General features: G+C 35.2%; 1 protein-coding gene across 14 annotated transcripts in view; it reads right to left on the bottom strand.

The window, feature by feature from the left end:
* Positions 1-18,064, bottom strand: part of CDH19 (cadherin 19) — an 88,863-nt gene that overhangs the window by 14,085 nt on the left and 56,714 nt on the right. For 10 of the 14 annotated variants that reach the window (XR_014841140.1, XR_014841139.1, XR_014841138.1 and 7 more), the window contains one exon: positions 16,336-16,457. Coding sequence is in view for 11 of the 14 variants with exons in the window: in XM_085018225.1 (XP_084874351.1) it covers positions 16,336-16,457 (122 nt within the window). In the remaining 3 variants the exon portion in view is untranslated. Of the gene's footprint in view, positions 1-5,876; positions 8,279-11,782; positions 13,339-16,335; positions 16,458-18,064 lie in introns of those variants that run through there. The other 4 variants (XM_085018273.1, XM_021099400.2, XM_085018279.1 and 1 more) reach the window with 4 other exon arrangements.

Below are 18,064 nucleotides of genomic sequence, written 5' to 3'. Positions count from 1 at the left end.
GTTAAATGGACTGCAGAATTTATTTATATATGCTGTTTTTTAGTTTGATTTCTGTGTGTGTGTGTGTGTAGTTATGCAGTTTGATTCAATGTGAACACTGAGGTCCCCACAACACGATCAGGACCTTGAAGTGTTTCATCACCATGTGTAAAGACTTCATGCTGCCCCTTTATAGGCACAGGTACTCTCCACTCCTTCCCTTGTCCTCTGGCAACCACTGACCTGTTCTCCATCTGCATAGTTCTGTCATTTGCATGATTTACCATAAATGGATTCACAGAGAAGGTATGGCTTTGAGATTTGCTTTTTTCACCTAACATAACACATTTGAAATTCATCACACAGTAGACATATAATATTTTGCTCCATTTTTATTCTGGGTAGTATTCTATTTCTTGTATGTATCAGTTTATTCATCCACTGACTGATGTTTGGATTATTTCCAGTTCAGGGCTATTAATGTATAAAGTTGTTATAAACATTTATATATATTTTTTTGTAAATATAAGTATTTATTTGTTGAAAAGACTAGAGAATTTAAATGTATCTGTATTTCATCTTCCCAATATTGTTCATATCATCCAGATTTTCAAATTATTAGAAAACACAAATATTGTATTATAAAACAGGGATTTAGTTTGTAATATTTATCTAATTATTTTTTCTTTATTTGCATACTCAAAAGTATCATTTTATTGTCTTTCAAATTGTGGTTTTGAAATAAAATAATTTGGTAAACAAATAAATATTATATTAGTTTAAGAAAGAAAAATGACAAATGCAGTTTATTGAATTATTGTTCCAAAGATTTAAAAAACAACTTAATCTGTTTCAAACCAATCAAAATAAATCAAGAATCTGACAAAAACAAACTCCAATAAAAAAAAAAAAACTTCAATAATATATTTATATTGGTTCTTATAACTTTTAATTTTTATTTTGTAAGTAATAAATTTCTTTTTTGTAATAAATTTCTTAAAGCATTAAATGATGACATTAACCTACTTCCACCCTCATCTGCACACACATTGACACTGTTGTTTCTATGCATTATCCAGTGTACACAGATAACTCACAGCTCATCAAAATTTCTTTAGAAGGGTGTGTGTCCCATGTTAAGAACTTAGGAGTTATGACATCACTCTTAACTCTTGCTGTTAATACCTACAACATTACTTTTAACAAAGTCCAATTCTACCCATTTTCTAATTCAGCTGTATTTTAAAGTATTTTGTTTTTACTAAATCCTTATAAAATAGGAATTATTGAGCCAAAGTTGTATCGTTCTTTTTCAAATGAGGAGAAACACAGGAAGCATAGTTAGATTGGTGTCTAAGTTGGAAATGTGGATGAGTTTAGTTAAGTCCTCTTGCTATTACACTAGGCAATCTTTCTGTTATTGCTGCTTGACTGTTGTTTTTGATGTTTCACTCCCACATAAGGGGAAACATATTTGAATGACCTAAGTGATTTTTAGGCAATAATAAAGAATACCAGTCAGCCCACTCCATGCCCCAAATTAACACTAGAAAATAAATACTCATTGCAATCCTCTCAAAAGAACCCCTTTGTTCCTCAAAAACATGGACCAAAACAAAACAAATACAAAGCAAAGAATAACAGGTAAAGAATAAAGGGAAAAATTATTTTGCTATCCTTTTCATTTTTCTCAAATGCTAAAAGAAGCAAATCCATCAAATGCACACAGGCACACTCGGTTATCATTGGAAAGCTATATACACGCATTGCTCAAGACTGGTAGTAGAAGATGCCACTCAAAACAACAACAACAACAACACTAGAGAAGTCTGAGTTAACAAATGCATATTTTTTTTTTACTATATTGTTACTTTGATGCCAAGAATGATAATTAGATGGAAATGAAATGGCTTGTTTAGTTTTCTGATACTTTAGCACAGTAAAACAATCTCTAGTATCCCAAAATAAATTCACTATTAAATTACCAATGTTTGTAAAGAAATAAAATTCCCATTTAAAAGAGTCAAGAAAATATTATATTTATATAATAGAACATGGTTTTAAGACATAGATACATTGGTTGAAATTCATTTGGAAATTTTTTAATCAGAAGGACCAAGATGGCAGAAGAGTAAGATGTTGCTCTCACCTCCCAAAAAAAAACACACCTACATGTAGAATAGAACATCTCCTGAATGCTGGTAGAAGAACTTAAACCTCCAAAACAGGCAAGAAACACTCCACATAACTGCGTACAACGAAAAAAAAAAAAAAGAGAGAGAGAGAGAAGGAATAAGGACAGGTCTAGCACTCCTGAGAGGGAGCTGTTAAAGAGAAAAGGAAACCCACACACCTTATGCACAGGGAGATCAGCTAAGACAGAGGGACCTCAGAGTCACCAGGAAAAGCAAACTGGACTGAGGTGGGCAAAGCAAAGTGAGAGCTGCACAAACCATTGGTACCACTGCCCTGGACACCACAGCCTGAGATGCTAGGGCAGGGGCCAGGTGCTGAGACACAGGCTCCGGAGGTCAGTTCCAGAGAGAGGACTAGGGTTGGCTGTGTGGAGACAGCCTGAGGAGCAAAGAGTGGTGTACCACAAGCTGGGGAGCAGAACACCACAGCCAAGGGAACACGGGAGGAGGTCTGGGCCCTCAGTAGAAGCTAGGCACCATGTTGGGAAGAGCGAGAGGAGGAGGGGTGGAGTGCCATAGGAATCTCTTTCCCTGAACATGCATGGATTCTCATAGGGTGGGGCACCTCTGGTGCAGGCTATGGGTGGCAAGGCACCACACTTGGGCTATGAGAGACTGGGCACCTCTCATGCGGGTTACTGGTGGTCAGGCACCTCTGGTGTGGGCTAAGAGCAGTGGTGGGCTAAGCACAACATGGCATCTCTTGCATGATATACATGTGGGAGGGACAAACCACAGAAGTCTCCTTAGAGTAGCCTTCAGCACAAACCATCCAAAAATTTATATGGAACCACACAAGACCCAGAATTGCCAAAGCAATCCTGAGAAACAAAAACCAAGCAGGGGGCATAACTCTCCCAGACTTCAAACAATATTACAAAGCCACAGTCATCAAAACAGTGTGGTACTGGTATCAAAACAGACATACAGACCAATGGAACAGAATAGAGAACCCAGAAATAAACCTAGACACCCATGGTCAATTAATCAACAAAGGAGGCAAGCACATAAAATGGGGGGGAAAAAAAAACAGTCTTTTCAGCAAGTGTTTCTGGGAAAACTGGACAGCTGCATATAAATCAATGAAACTGGAACAGACCCACACACCATGCACAAAAATAAACTCAGAATGGCTTAAAGACTTAAACATAAGACAAGATACCATAAAACTCCTAGAAGATAATATAGGCAAAACATTCTCTGACATCAACCATACAAATATTTTCTTAGATCAGTCTCCCAAAGCAACAGAAATAAAAGCAAAAATAAACCAATGGGACCTAATGAAATTGACAAGCTTTTGCATACCAAAGGAAACCGTAAAAAAAAGAAAAGACAACATATGGAATAGGTGAAATTAGTTTCAAATGATGCAAATGACAAGGGCTTAATCTCTGAAATACACAAACAACTTATACAACTCAACAGCAAAAAAGCCAACAATCCAATGAAAAAATGGGCAAAAGACCTGAATGGACATTTCACCAAAGAAGATATACAAATGGCCAACAAGCACATGAAAAAAATGCTCAGCTTCACTAATTATCAGAGAAATGTAAATCAAAACTACTACAAGGTACCACTTCACACCCGTCAGAATGGACATCATCAACAATCAACGAATTACAAATACTGGAGAGGGTATGGAGAAAAGGGAATCCTCTTACACTGTTGGTGGGAATGTAAATTGGTACAACCACTATGGAAAACAGTATGGAGGTGCCTTAGAAAACTATACATAGAATTACCATATGACCCAGCAATCCCACTCTTGGGCATATATCCGGACAAAACTTTCCTTGAAAAAGATATATGCACCTGTATGTTCATTGCAGCACTATGCACAATAGCCAAGACATGGAAACAACCTAAATGTCCACTGACAGATGAACGGATTAAGAAGATGTGGTATATATACCAATGGAATACTACTCAGCCATAAAAAATGAAATAATGCCATTTGCAGCAACATGGAGGGAACTAGAGACTCTCATACTCAGCAAAGTAAGTCAGAAAGAGAAAGACAAATACCATATGATATCATTTATGTCTGGAATCTAACATATAACAAAAATGGACCTTTCCATAGATAAGAAACTCATGGACTTGGAGAACAAACTTGTGGTTGCCAAGGGAAAAGTGGAGGGAGTGGGATGTATTGGTAATTTGGGGTTAATAGATGCACACTATGGTGTTTGGAATAGAAAATCAATGAGATACTGCTGCATAGCACAGGGAATTATATCTAGATATATCTAACTATATCTAGTCAGTTATGATGGCACATGATGGAGGATAGTGTTAGAAAAAGAATATATATATATATATATATATATGTATGATGGGGTCACTTTGCTGCACAGTAGAAATTGACAGAACACTGTAAATCAATTATAAACAACAAAAATCATTAAAACATGAAAAAAGACAATTTTAATCATTATATAATGCTATAATTTTGTCTTTCCTACTTATTTCTAAGTTAATATTAAAAAAAATTAACCAGCAAAGTTCATGGAAATCACATAAATTCTATACATATGGTCACACTATAAGATTTAAAAAAAAGTTTCACAAGTCAAATGTTTTGCCCCTAATTATTTCTGAACATGTTTAAAATTTGATAATCTTGATGTCAAAATAAAGATAAGGGAAAATGTTGTTTTTGTAAAATGACTTATTGATTGTTCTGGAATCTAATTGCTTCAAATTGTATTATTTTTAGAATTATTAGTCTGGTTGCTCTAATAATCTAGGAGCTATTTCAAGAGACTGCTTTTCCTTTAATTGCTTTTAAGGTGTTTTATTAGGTAATTTGTATTCCAAACATTTTTTTTTTTGCTTGTTATTACTAAATTAAGTAAAATATCTATATGCTTAAATTACATTGATATTCATTTCTATATACTCACTTTGTTGGTATTTCTATACTTACAAATAATTTATTAAACATAGTAGTAGTAAATTCAATTATAAAAAACAAAGTAGTAGAAAGTAGTTTCTGACTTGCTAAAAATTTTTAAAACGTAGTAATTTATAGGAATATATAGTAAAATAATTTGGCTAAACCTGAATAGAACCAATATGTTCTAGGGAAAACATTCATATTGACAAACCATTAACATGTCATCAGTAATGATACAACTCACCTGGATATTTATCAAATTTTTAAATTCGTTCATAGTATTTCCAAAAGACCAGTTATAAAATCCGTACCAAGGAACTAGCCCTTAATAAGATGATTTCTTATCAACCAGAAAGTCTTCTTAAAACATTAGGGAGTTCCCGTCGTGGCGCAGTGGTTAACGAATCCCACTAGGAACCATGAGGTTGCGGGTTCGGTCCCTGTCCTTGCTCAGTGGGTTAACGATCCAGCGTTGCCGTGAGCTGTGGTGTAGGTTGCAGACGTGGCTCGGATCCTGAGTTGCTGTGGCTCTGGCGTAGGCCAGCGGCTACAGCTCTGATTCGACCCCTAGCCTGGGAACCTCCATATGCCGCGGGAGCGGCCAAAAGAAATAGCAAAAAGACGAAAAAAAAAAAAAAAAAAAAAACACATTAATAAGAGAGGGACTTTTCAGTTTTTGTATATGACTATTTTCCCACTATCCTTTGTCTTTAATTAAAATATATTGAGTTACCAAAAAGTTATAGGATTTGTGAATATATTTATTTGTAATGGAAAACATTTAGTACATTGGACACTGCTTTCAATCATTTTATTTTTTAATAGAATTTTGGTTCTTCATCCTTTGCTTTTATGTTTCTGAGAATATGTGTTATATAAAATAATTTTTTCTAGAGTTCCTGTCGTGGCACAGTGGAAATGAATCTGACTAGGAACCATGAGGTTGTGGGTTTGGTCCCTGGCCTTGCTCAGTGGGTCAAGGATCTGGTGTTGCCATGAGCTGTGGTGTGGGTCACAGACACGGCTTGGATCCCGCATTGCTGTGGCTCTGGCATAGGCCAGCAGCAACAGCTCTGATTAGACCCCTAGCCTGGGAACCTCCATATACCACAGGTGTGGCCCTAAAAAGACAAAAATAAATAAATAAATAAAATTTTTTTTTTTCTTTTGGTATCATCACCTTTTAATATTTTCCATATTAATTCTATTATATTTAAGAATAGAGAGTCCTGTACTACTCCTAGGATTCATGTCTCCACCGGACATTTAGATAAAGTATTTTGGTAAGAAAAAAAATTATTTGCTATAACTTTCCATAGCCATATACTACATATGTACACATATTTATGGCAGAACTATCTCAACTAATGCTGAAATATAAGTGAGATTACATTTTGCAATTTGAGAAAAATTAATTACCTCTAAATACTTATAACTGTTCTACTTAAAGGAGGGCCTCTGAAATTTAACATCTATTTTTTTCTAAAATACATTAATTCTACATAACTGAAGAAAATAAATGTGTAAATGAATAACAAAATGAGATGGATTTTTTCTTAGAGTGGTTTTCAATATTATTAAAAATATGAGAGAGAGACAAATAGAGAGCTAGACAGTGAATCAGAGAGAAAGAAAGAACAGGGTTTTTTTTACTTTACTTTGACAAATATCCCAATTTTATCTACTGACTATTGATTGCATTTGTATTTTCTGGAATTCTCCAATAAAAATATCACAGAATCTTGGAAAAAAATCTGTTTTAGATCTGCAACTGGAAATATAAAAATGAACGTATTTATCAGTCTGGATCCAATTGAGAGACATAATAATTAAAGTGAAGGAAATTTAACATAAAGAAGTGTTAAACTATAATAGGAGAGTAACTATAAATATATAATGAGAAAAGATACTCCAGGGCTCAGTGACATTATCCAAGGACAGACAAACATGAAAGGGAGACCTCCCGAAGACAAGCTTCCCATCTCATTGGAAGAGGTATGGTTGCAGCATCCTGTATGCAGTTCAAAGAAGTTCACTGAGCTAAAGCTAAGCTGCATTCTGCAGGCAAGCTCCAGCCATCCTCCAGTGTACAGGGGGGCTGGTGGATGGACATGCAGAGGTAACTGTGAGGCCACTGCAGGTGCAAAGCCTGGAGCACAGAGTGACCATATTGGCAGGGCTACAACACCTCATCTGGCCTGGGTTGGAGCTGCATGGTTGCCAAGGGAATGCATATTTGGGACTTGGGGAGCTGTACTTGTGGCTGGAAAAAGCAACACATGTATTTCCATACATCCAGTCAGCTGGTCATCTGTGCAGCACAAGAAAGGGAAAAGCAAAAATGCTATACACATAGGACTGGAAAGAGAAGCCCCTTTCCCCTGCAATGTGCATTCAGCACCCTCTATGAACAAGGTTCAACCTTGCACTCACAATAAAGAGGCTCTAAGGAGACCACTACATTATCATAGTAACATAGAGCAGCTTTATTTTAAGCAGGTACTGAAGGATGAATGTGCAGCTAGGAAGCAAAATTAGTGAGTGGCAGAGCCTAGAGCATATTACTATCATGAAACAATGAAAGCAATCAAAGACTAATAGGTTATGTCTAAAGAAACTCATATGAATGTCTGAAATCTACTTAATACTCTTCATTCATTTACAAATCTATTTGTGATGTAGACTTCTTGCATTCTTTTGTTTTTACTTGTGTGTATGTACGTGTACCCATGTATGCTTACATAACGCATTTTTTTAAACTGAGCACAGAGCTCAGTTTTCTGAGCATCAAAGAGGCCTGCTCTTTGTGTGCGTGATGTGGGAAAGGAGAATGAGTAGGGAAAAAAAAAAATAGTGAGCTTCACTTTGGGATTCTTAACATAAAAAAAATTCACACCAAGTCTATCTTCCTTGGCACAAAGTTCCCTCCTTTTTGCTATTAAGAAGTTTTACATTTCTTACCCCAGTAGTTTCTAAATTATATATTCTCCACATTTTATTCTTCACTTTTCTTTTTAGCAATTTATTTGTGGGACCTCAGGCTGAGAAGTATATCACAGAAGGTTCCTCTTCTCTTCATTACATTTCATTTTTCATTCTGCAGTAGAGAGGTGATATTCTTTCCTTTCTGCTTTCATTACCCAAATTTCCCGTTTGCCATCTGGGGAAGTTACACGCTGTTTCTGCATCTTCTCTTGGCCTAATCAAGAATTAACACTATGTGACTTGTATATTTCCCATTTTTCTGTTTGGACGGTGTAGCCATTTCCTTATCTTATTGATTGAATACTTATTCTTTATTTTTAATAAAACCTGATCCTCATGGATTCTAGTCAGATTTGTTTCTGCCAACCCATGATGGGAACTCCCTACCCAGGAAATTTAAGACCAGACATTTGAGCCTAGGGAGTTTCTGTTGTGGATCAGTGGGTTAAAAGCCTAGCTGGTATTCATGAGGATGCGTGCTCCATTCCTGGACTTGCTCAGTGAATTAAGGATCCAGCATTGCCACAAGCTGTGGCATAGGTCACAGATGCAGCTTGCAACAGGCATTGCTGTGGCTGTGGCGCTCCAATTTCACCCCTGGCCTGAGAACTTCCATATGCCCATCAGTGTGGCCCTACAAAAAGAAATACAAAGAAAGAAAGAAAGAAAGAAAGAAAGAAAGAAAGAAAGAAAGAAAGAAAGGAAGAAAGAAAGAAAGAAAGAAAGAAAGAAAGAAAGGAAAAAATAAAGGAAAAAATAAAGGAGGGAAAGGGAGAGAGAGAGAGAGAGAAAGAAGGAAGGAAGGAAGGAAAGAAGGAAGGAAGGAAGGAAGGTAGGAAGGAAGGAAGGAAGAAAGAAAAAGAAACAAACCAACAAACAAGCAAACAAACAAACAAAGGGAGAAATTTGAGTCTAAGTTAGTCTGATTCCACATGTAACATCTGAGGAAACATGGGGAAACCACAGCAATCCAGAAGCTGTGATAGCCCTAATGCCCATGTTATTTTTTTCTTCTTCTTTCGCCATGCTATTAAAATAAGGGCATTCCCATGTGCTAGGAACAAAGTATCTATGGTAATGTTGTCTATATTGGCAGTACTCAAATAATCTGTCCATTGAATTGATTTCAACTCATAAACCACAGTGTATGTAGCAGTGTGAGTGGGAATTGTTGCAGTCCAATGGATTTGGGGGCAGAAGAACATTACAGGTAGCCACGTTAAGTATCATTCTTTAAGCTACATATAGACTTGGGAGAAATTCCTAGGTCTGACAGTGACATCAATGAGTCAATATGAATCACAAACCCTCTAAAATAAAAATACAGATTCCCCAATACACGGGTACCCAAATCCAACCGCAGAATCTCAGGTGATACTTCCTCAAACAAAGACTCCATGCTCTCTGAACAAATCTTTTGTGTGTCTTCACACTCAATAAGACCGTCTCACCATTCATCCAGGTCTTAAAAGTATCACAAAGTTGCAATCCCATTTCTTTTTTTTTTTTTTCATTTTTTCACTTTTTAAAAATTGAGGTATAGTTGGTTTACAATATTGTGTTAATTTCTGCTGTACAGCAAAGTGATTCTTTTCCATTACAGGTTATTATAAGATATTGAATATATTCCCCTGTCCTAGAGAGTAGGACCTTGTTGTTTGTTTATTTCATATATAGTAGGTGATATCTACTAATTCCAAACTCCTAATTTATCCCCACCCCCTTTCTCCTTTGGTAACCATAAATTTGTTTTCTGTCTATGAGTCTGCTTCTGTTTTGTAAATAAATTCACTTTCATCATAAAAAAATGAGTCCTCTAAGAACTATTTAATGATTTCTAATGTTCCTCCTAAAAGGGAAATGATTGTGATATAGGGCTGATCAATGTTGTTATATTATGAATTTAAGCAGTGAGCATCCTAGGAAAAAGGTGAGGTTCTGTTATATTGATCTTACTTTAATTTTTAAATTAAAGTAAATGTAAATGTAATTGTAAATGTAATTACTTATGAGTACAGAAAGAGATAAACCTTTTTTCCTATTTTTCTTTGTATTGAGCAAGTAATCTACGGATAGCTAGTCTTTATGATTAGGAGGACATGTTTAAAATCAGCTTCACTCTTAGAGATAGACACAAGTAATCCTGGCTTAATCACTTATAAGCTATAGGATATTGAAAAAGTTACCTAAACTTTTTGAAACATAATATACACATTTGTGGTTATAAAAATATAGCATTTCATAGATTTTTAATATTACTTTACATTTAAACTCCCAGTAAGTCATAAGAGAACTCTATGCTACTACACCTAATGGACATATTTGTTCCTCAGCAGAGTTTAACTCCCAGTATACCTTTAGAGTTCACTGTACCAAAAATTAATATTTGAGTTTCATTTTGAGCAGTTCTATTTATTTGCAAATACTGGTATTTATTTTTTCATTCTTCGAAATCTCCAAATAATGAAGAAATATCGACTTTAAATAAATAAACTAATCCTATTTCCAATTACTGAATGGTCACATTGGGTGTTTTTATAAATTTAGGATACATTATAGGAACTTAGTGATATGATTCTTTTTATGCCTATTTCATTACACTACAAATTATTTCACCATTACTCATAAAGTTTTCCTAATGTGCTTTTAAAAATTTATATAAAATGTGTTTGATGAATGGCCTAGAAGGATAACACAATAATAATATAATCTCCCCTACTGCATCATTGTCTTCTTCCTCTTTTTAAAGGTATTGCTCAAAGTAGTACATCACCTTTCAAAAAAGATATAAAAGAAATGATACACTATCTGAAAATATTTTTCATTGAAAACAGTAGAAAATTTAAATTTAAAATTTAAAATTTAAAATCCTTGTAGTTCCCTTCGTGCTCAGCGGGAACGTATCTGACTAGTATCCATGAGGACGCAGGTTTGATCCCTGGCCTCACTCAGTGGGTCAAGTATCGGTGTTGCTGTGAGCTGTGGTATAGGTTGCAGACCCCGCTCAGATCCCGTGTTGCTATGGCTGTGGTGTGGGTCAGCAGCTACAGCTTCAATTTGACCCCTAGCCTGAGAACCTCCAAATGCCGCCAGTGCGGCCCTAAAAAGACAGAAAAAAAATTTACATCCATAATGACAAAGAAAACAAAATTGACAGAGAAAGATATTTCACAGTTCTTAGGTGAATTAGAAGATGAATACCAAACAGAGAAACCAACACCATAGACTCAAGATGATGGTAAAATTGATCATGTAGGCAAAGCTTCAGACTGTGAGTCCTTAGATGAATATGTAAGACATCATATTCTCAAATTCTAAAGTCAATAACCAAATAATATGTCTAAGGATAAAGAGAATATATAGCAGTCATTCAATAGGATGGACTTCACAATATTTATTTATAAGAATCTGCGCTGTTCTGTTTTGCTAAAAAGTAAATTAGATGGTGTTTTTTAATCTTTTATAACATTTTTGCATCAAAATCGCCTTGATTTATCTTGGAGATGGGTGAAAGCAGAATGTACCCAAATGTAACTGGAAGGAAAGGAATGCAATAGAATTTTTTTAAGTAGATTGACTATTCTATTTGCTCATAAATCGAAAGATAAACCCTTTGCAATTACAGAACAAAGAAGGTAGCCATTCTTTCTCCAACAAAAAAGTTAGCTATACAAGATTTTTAAAAACTTCTCAAAAATTACGTATTGACAAATATGTATTTGCCATTTTTACATTTTTTATTTATTTTCTGCTGTACAGCATGAGGACCAAGTTGCACATAAATGTGTACATACTTTTTCCTCCCATTGTTGTGCTATGATGTAAGTATCTAGACATAGCTCTCAATGCTACATAGCAGGATCTCATTGTAAATCCATTCCAAAGCAATAGACTGCATCCGTTAACCCCAAGCTCCCAATTCCTCCAAACTCCCTCCCTCTCCCCCCGGGCAGTCACAAGTCAGTTCTCCAAGTCCATGATTTTCTTTTCTGTGGAAAGCTTCATTTGTGCTGTATATTAGATTCCAGATATAAGGGATATCATACAGTATTTGTCTTTCTCTTTCTGACTTATTTCACTCAATATGAGAGTCTCTAGTTCCATCTGTGTTGCTGCAAATGGCATTATGTCGTTCCTTTTTATGGCTGAGTAGTATTCCATTGTGTATATATACCACATCTTCCTAATCCAATCATCTGTCAATGGACATTTGGGTTGATTCCATGTGTTTGGTATTGTGAATAGTGCTGCAATAAACATGCAGGTGCATGCATCTTTTTTTTTTTTTTTTTTTTTTCGGCTTTTCTGGGGCTGTTCCCTCAGCATATGGAGGTTCCCAGGCTAGGGGTCAAATCGGAGCTGTAGCCACTGGCCTACACCAGAGCCACAGTGATGCAGGATCCAAGCTGCATCTGCAACCTACACCACAGCTCACTGCAACGCTGGATCCTTAACCCACTGAGCAAGGTCAGGGGCTGAACCCACAACCTCATGGTTCCTAGTCAGATTAGTTAACCACTGCACCACAATGAGAACTCCTGCATGCATCATTCTTTTTGATGGCTGAGGAGTAGTCCATTGTGTATGTAGACCACATCTTCCTAATCCAATCCTCTGTCCATGGACATTTGGGTTGTTTCCAGCTCTTGGCTATTGTGAATAAAGCTGCAAAGAACATGTGGGTGCATGTGTCTTTTTCAAGGAAAGTTTTGTCCACATATATGCCCAAGAGTGGGATTGCTGGGTCATATGGTAGTTCTATGTATAGATTTCTAATGTACCTCCACAATGTTCTCCATAGTGGCTGTACCAGCTTACATTCCTACCAACAGTGTAGGAGGGGGTTCCCTTTTCTCCACACCCCCTCCAACATTTGTTCTTTGTGGACTTATTAATGTTGGCCATTCTTACCGGTGTGAGGTGGTATCTCATGGCAGTTTTGATTTGCATTTCTCTAATAATCAGGGATGTTGAGCATTTTTTCATGTGCTTGTGGGCCATCTGCCTATCTTCCTTGGAGAACCATCTATTCAGGTCTTTTGCCCATTTTTTCCATTGGGTTTTTGGCTGTTTTGCTGTTAAGTTGTATAAGTTGCTTGTATATTCTAGAGATTAAGCCCTTGTCAGTTGCATCATTTGAAACTATTTTCTCCTATTCTGTAAGTTGTCTTTTTGTTTTCTTTTTGGTTTCCTTTGCTGTGCAAAAGCTTGTCAATTTCATTAGGTCCCATTGGTTTATTTTTGCTCTTATTTTTGTTGCTTTGGGAGAATGACCTGAGAAAATATTCATGAGGTTGACATTAGAGAATGTTTTGCCTATGTTCTCTTCCAGGAATTTGATGGCGTCTTGTCTTATATTTAAGTCTTTAAGCCATTTTGAGTTTATTTTTGTGCATGGTATGAGGGTGTGTTCTAGTATAAGGGTGTCTTCTAGTTTCATTGATTCATATGCGGCTGTCTAGTTTTCCCAGCAATTCTCACTGAATAGACTTTTTTTTTCCCTTTTATACTCTAGCCTCCTTTGTCAAAGATTAATTGACCATAGGTGTCAGGGTTTATTTCTGGGTTCTCTATTCCGTTTCATTGGTCTGTATGTCTGTTTTGATACCAGTACCACACTGTTTTGATGACTGTGGCTTTGTAATATTGTTTGAAGTCTGGGAGAGTTATGCCCCCTGCTTGGTTTTTGTTTCTCAGGATTGCTTTGGCAATTCTGGGTCTTGTGTGGTTCCATATAAATTTCTGGATGGTTTGTTCTTGTTCTGTGAAAAATGTCATGGGTAATTTGATAGGGATTGCATTGATTGTGTAGATTGCTTTGGGTAGTATGGCCATTTTTACAATATTAATTTTTCCAATCCAGGAACATGGAATATCTTTCCATTTCTTTACATCTTTAATTTCCTTGATTAATGTTTTATAGTTCTTGGCATATAAGTCCTTTACCTCTTTGGTCAGATGTATTCCGAGGTATTTGATTTTTTGGGGGTGCAATTTTAAAAGGCATTGTATTTTTGTATCCCTTTTCTACTATTTCATTGTTAGTATACAGAAATGTGACTGCTTTCTGAATGTTAATCTTATATCCTGCTACTTTGCTGAATTTATTAATCAGTTCAAACAGTTTTTGGGTTGAGTCCTTAGGGTTTTCTATGTATAGTATCATGTTGTCTGCATACAGTGATAATTTTATCTCTTCTCTTCCAATTTGGATGTCTTTTATTTCTTTTGTTTGTCTAACTGCTGTGGCTAGGACTTCCAAAACTAAGTTGAATAGCAGTGGTGAGAGTGAGCTTTCCTATCTTGTTCCAGATTTGTGTGAGAAGGCTTTCAATTTTTCTCCATTGAGTATTATATTTGCTGTGGTTTTGTCATATATGGCTTCGATTATGGTAAGGAATGTTCCCCCTATACCCACTTTGGTGAGAGTTTTTATCCATTTTTACATTTTTATTAACATTTGATCAGGAGGGACATAACCCTCCCCTCAGCTTGATCAAGTTTCAGTCAAGTTTCTTCATGACCAGAGGCTCCTGACCTACATTTTCTTAGAGCAATTATAGTAGAAATTTTCTAATTACAAAACATTTCTCTGTCCTTTTGGAATAGAGATAAATCTTCTCCCAGCCTCTTCCCTGCCAGATGGTCTTTCTCAAGGACCTGGAAACCATCCCTTTGAAATGTAATCATCAAGAAGGACAGGGAATCTATCTCCCAGACTTAATGAGAACTAGGGAGCCTAACTTCTGCAACAGCCAATCAACAAAAATAGTCTAATCACACTGACCAACCTCCCTGTGGATGTACCTTCCAGGACTTTTCCAGTAGCTCACTCTAGTGCTGAAAACTCTCTTGCCTCCTTCTGCAATAGTCTCAACCTTTTGCAACAATCTTGAATAACATCTTCCATGCCATTCTTCATTTTAATAAAGTTGGTCTGCACAGTCACTTTATTTATATAGTATATGTATTAAAATACATTAGTTTTTAAAAGTCAGTTTAATCAAATGGTAAACTATGAGAGCTCTTTTTCCCCTGGAATAGTGAAAATGGAGACTACTCACATGTCTTCCTTCAAAAACTATCACCTCTATGCCTTTCCACATCAAAAATATTTTTTTTTTTTGTTTTTTCCCCTCTTACTTCACTGCTCACACTTACCTGGTATCTTTTGCAGGCTTCAATTTCTTTACTAAATCCTTAAATATTGCTGTTCCCAAAGGCTCTGCCCTATGTTCTCTCATATTCTCACTTTATATTTTCTTTCGGGTGACATTATGTACTTTCTTACCTACAAATACCATAGTAAGTCTAAAATCTCTACTTTTAAATTTGAATGGATCTTTTCTTTCCTGGTTTTACCTGATGTGTAAGCAGCAAATAAAATAAGTAATAATTCTCTCTTCCTTGAAACACTTTCTTTATTTGGTTTCTAGGTTACCACTCTCTGCTAGTCCGCCCCTTACAAATTCTGTTTTCTAGTGTCTCTGAAACCTCAACACTTAATATGGGGTATCTAGGTCTTTACATTTAGTCTTTATTGATAAACTCAAGTCTACTTAAAATAATTGATTTCATAGTACATACATTTATTCAGTGTTTCAAAAACTAGTTCATAATTTTTAAATGTTTTATGACATTTAATAGGATATCTAAGAAAAATATAAAGTTATATAATGGAACTGAGACACTCAAAGAATATAATTTAAACTCTATATTTTACAAATGTAAAAAAGTAAGCTCCACATGAGAAAATGTGTGAAATAATGATAATGTATTTCAAAATGAGTATGTTCTCACAAGCCTTTACATATTTAGTAATTCATTTGAAATAGAGTTTCATTTGTGTTCATGTCCAGTGTAGTGATTATAAGCCATAGAAAAAAGTCCCATTATTTCCTTTGTGTGTTTATGCTTATACATCATTTTATCTTCATGATGAATGAAAAATAAAAATTAGTTATCCTATGGAATCACAAAAATATTTTTTTTCTTTATCATATTGACAAGCCACAGAGGATTTACTGTTGAATCCTGGGTGTTAGCAGATTTTTTCAAACACTTGAGGAATTTGGAAATAGGAAACTTTAAATTTACATCTTTTTTTAAAGAAATTTAAATTATAAAGAATTTAACAACATTAAAGCATGCAATTAATATTGCTAAGTAAAACTTCTTTTATCATCTGAAAGTAGGAGGAATACATAGCAAAAGTTGCTCTATATAAAACAAAGAAATGTTAGGTGTCAGCAATTTATTATGAGTTCTTACCTGACCAGAGGCTGCATTTTCACAAACGTAGATTTCATAGTATTCAGAGAACTCAGGAGCATGATCATTGATATTAAGAACTTGCACATACACAGGGACTGAAGAAATCTGTTCTACATCATCTGCAAATTGAATAAACAGAATGAAAATAAAGAATGTTAATGCTGATTTTAGAGGAAAAATGGTCTTGAAATTGCATTATGGGCTATGTCGTATATTTTTCTTTTACTCGAGTAATACTTATCCAAGGACAGAATCATTATATAATTTATATATTTACCAACAATACAGCCTAGAAAAAAATGTTCTCAGCCAATGTGATATTTTGTCAGTTCTCAAATCAACTGATATTTATCGAGTGCCTTGTACTTCCATGGACTATAGGAGCTCATGAAGAAAAGTAGTAAAGTACTAAAAGAGATAGCCAGGTACATGAACTCCTTTGTAAAATGCAGGAACTGTTGAACATATTTGGATTAACTCATTTAAATGTTATTAATATATGTATTACTATCCTCCCAACTTTACTCATAAAAACAATGAGAGGCTGTTTAGTTTTTAAAATTACAGTTAAAATAACTTGCCTAGGGTCATAGCTGAAGTAAAAAGGCATTAAAAAGCCAGCAGTCATGGCCTTAATGATGGCATTGTTCAGGGTAGTTTTTGAAAATAAAAAAGGACATGGAATAATGATCTAAATAACATGTTTAGATAAAAATAATAATACAATCTAAGTAAAGTTTTATATATACATTGAGTTAGGATTTTAAGTGAGCCAAGAAATATAAAAACCATGATAGAATAGGAAGATACAGTTAAATACATTTTTACATTTCAAAAAGTAAAAAATAAATAAAAGCAACATCAAAACAATGATCTAGGAAAATGTTTGCCTCACAAGATGAAATACTAATAGTTTTATTTTTCAAATCTGACAATTAATTTGAACAAGACAATTCAGGGGAAATAATTACAAACTAGAAAGTCATGAAGGAGAAAATTCAAATTATCCATACCAAGGTTTCTCAGTCTTGTCACTGCTGATATTTTGGACTGGGTAATTCTCTGTTTTCACAGTTGTCCTATGCATTGCAGGATGTTTAACAGCATCCCTGGCCTCTACTAACTAAAAGCCAGTAGCACTCTACAGCATAGTTGTCATGACCAAAGTTGCCTTCAGACTTGGTCAAAGGCACTAGGAGGTAAAATTCCCCCACATTCGGGACATGTTACTGTAAGGTGACATTCATAAAGCAATCACTCACCAGAAATGAGAAGAATGACCATTCAGCCCAAATGATATATGTTAAATATGAAACACAGAGCTAGAGGCAGAGGAGTTATGAAAAATAGCAAGGATGGAAGCCTTTTCTAAAACCTATTCTGGCAATGGATAGTAAAAGTTAAACTACACATCTTTGACCCAATAATTAGTTTGAGAAATCTATTCTACAGTCCAAGACACCAGCGTGTGATTCAATTTATTTTCTCCAGAATTTTATATCTCAATCAAATAACTAGAAATAACCCCAAACGGATTGGGGGAAATAAATTACAATTCAAACTATGAAATTATGTGTGCATATTAAAAATGAATGCATTGATGTAACACATGTGTTAATATCATGAACTTGAAAAATGAATCTTAATCTTGTTCTGAAGTTGAGAAAAAGGCTTACCAAGCTTACCAATGTTTGTTTCCATTGGTTTTCTTCAAATGGAAATGATA

Source organism: Sus scrofa, chromosome 1, assembly GCF_054392235.1.
Source record: "Sus scrofa isolate SSC_HxYL_T2T_F1_AM1 chromosome 1, Sscrofa_HxYL_maternal_Yorkshire_Landrace_v2.0, whole genome shotgun sequence".
Classification (NCBI taxonomy): Eukaryota; Metazoa; Chordata; class Mammalia; order Artiodactyla; family Suidae; genus Sus; species Sus scrofa.
This window is presented reverse-complemented; position numbering and strand designations above follow the sequence as displayed.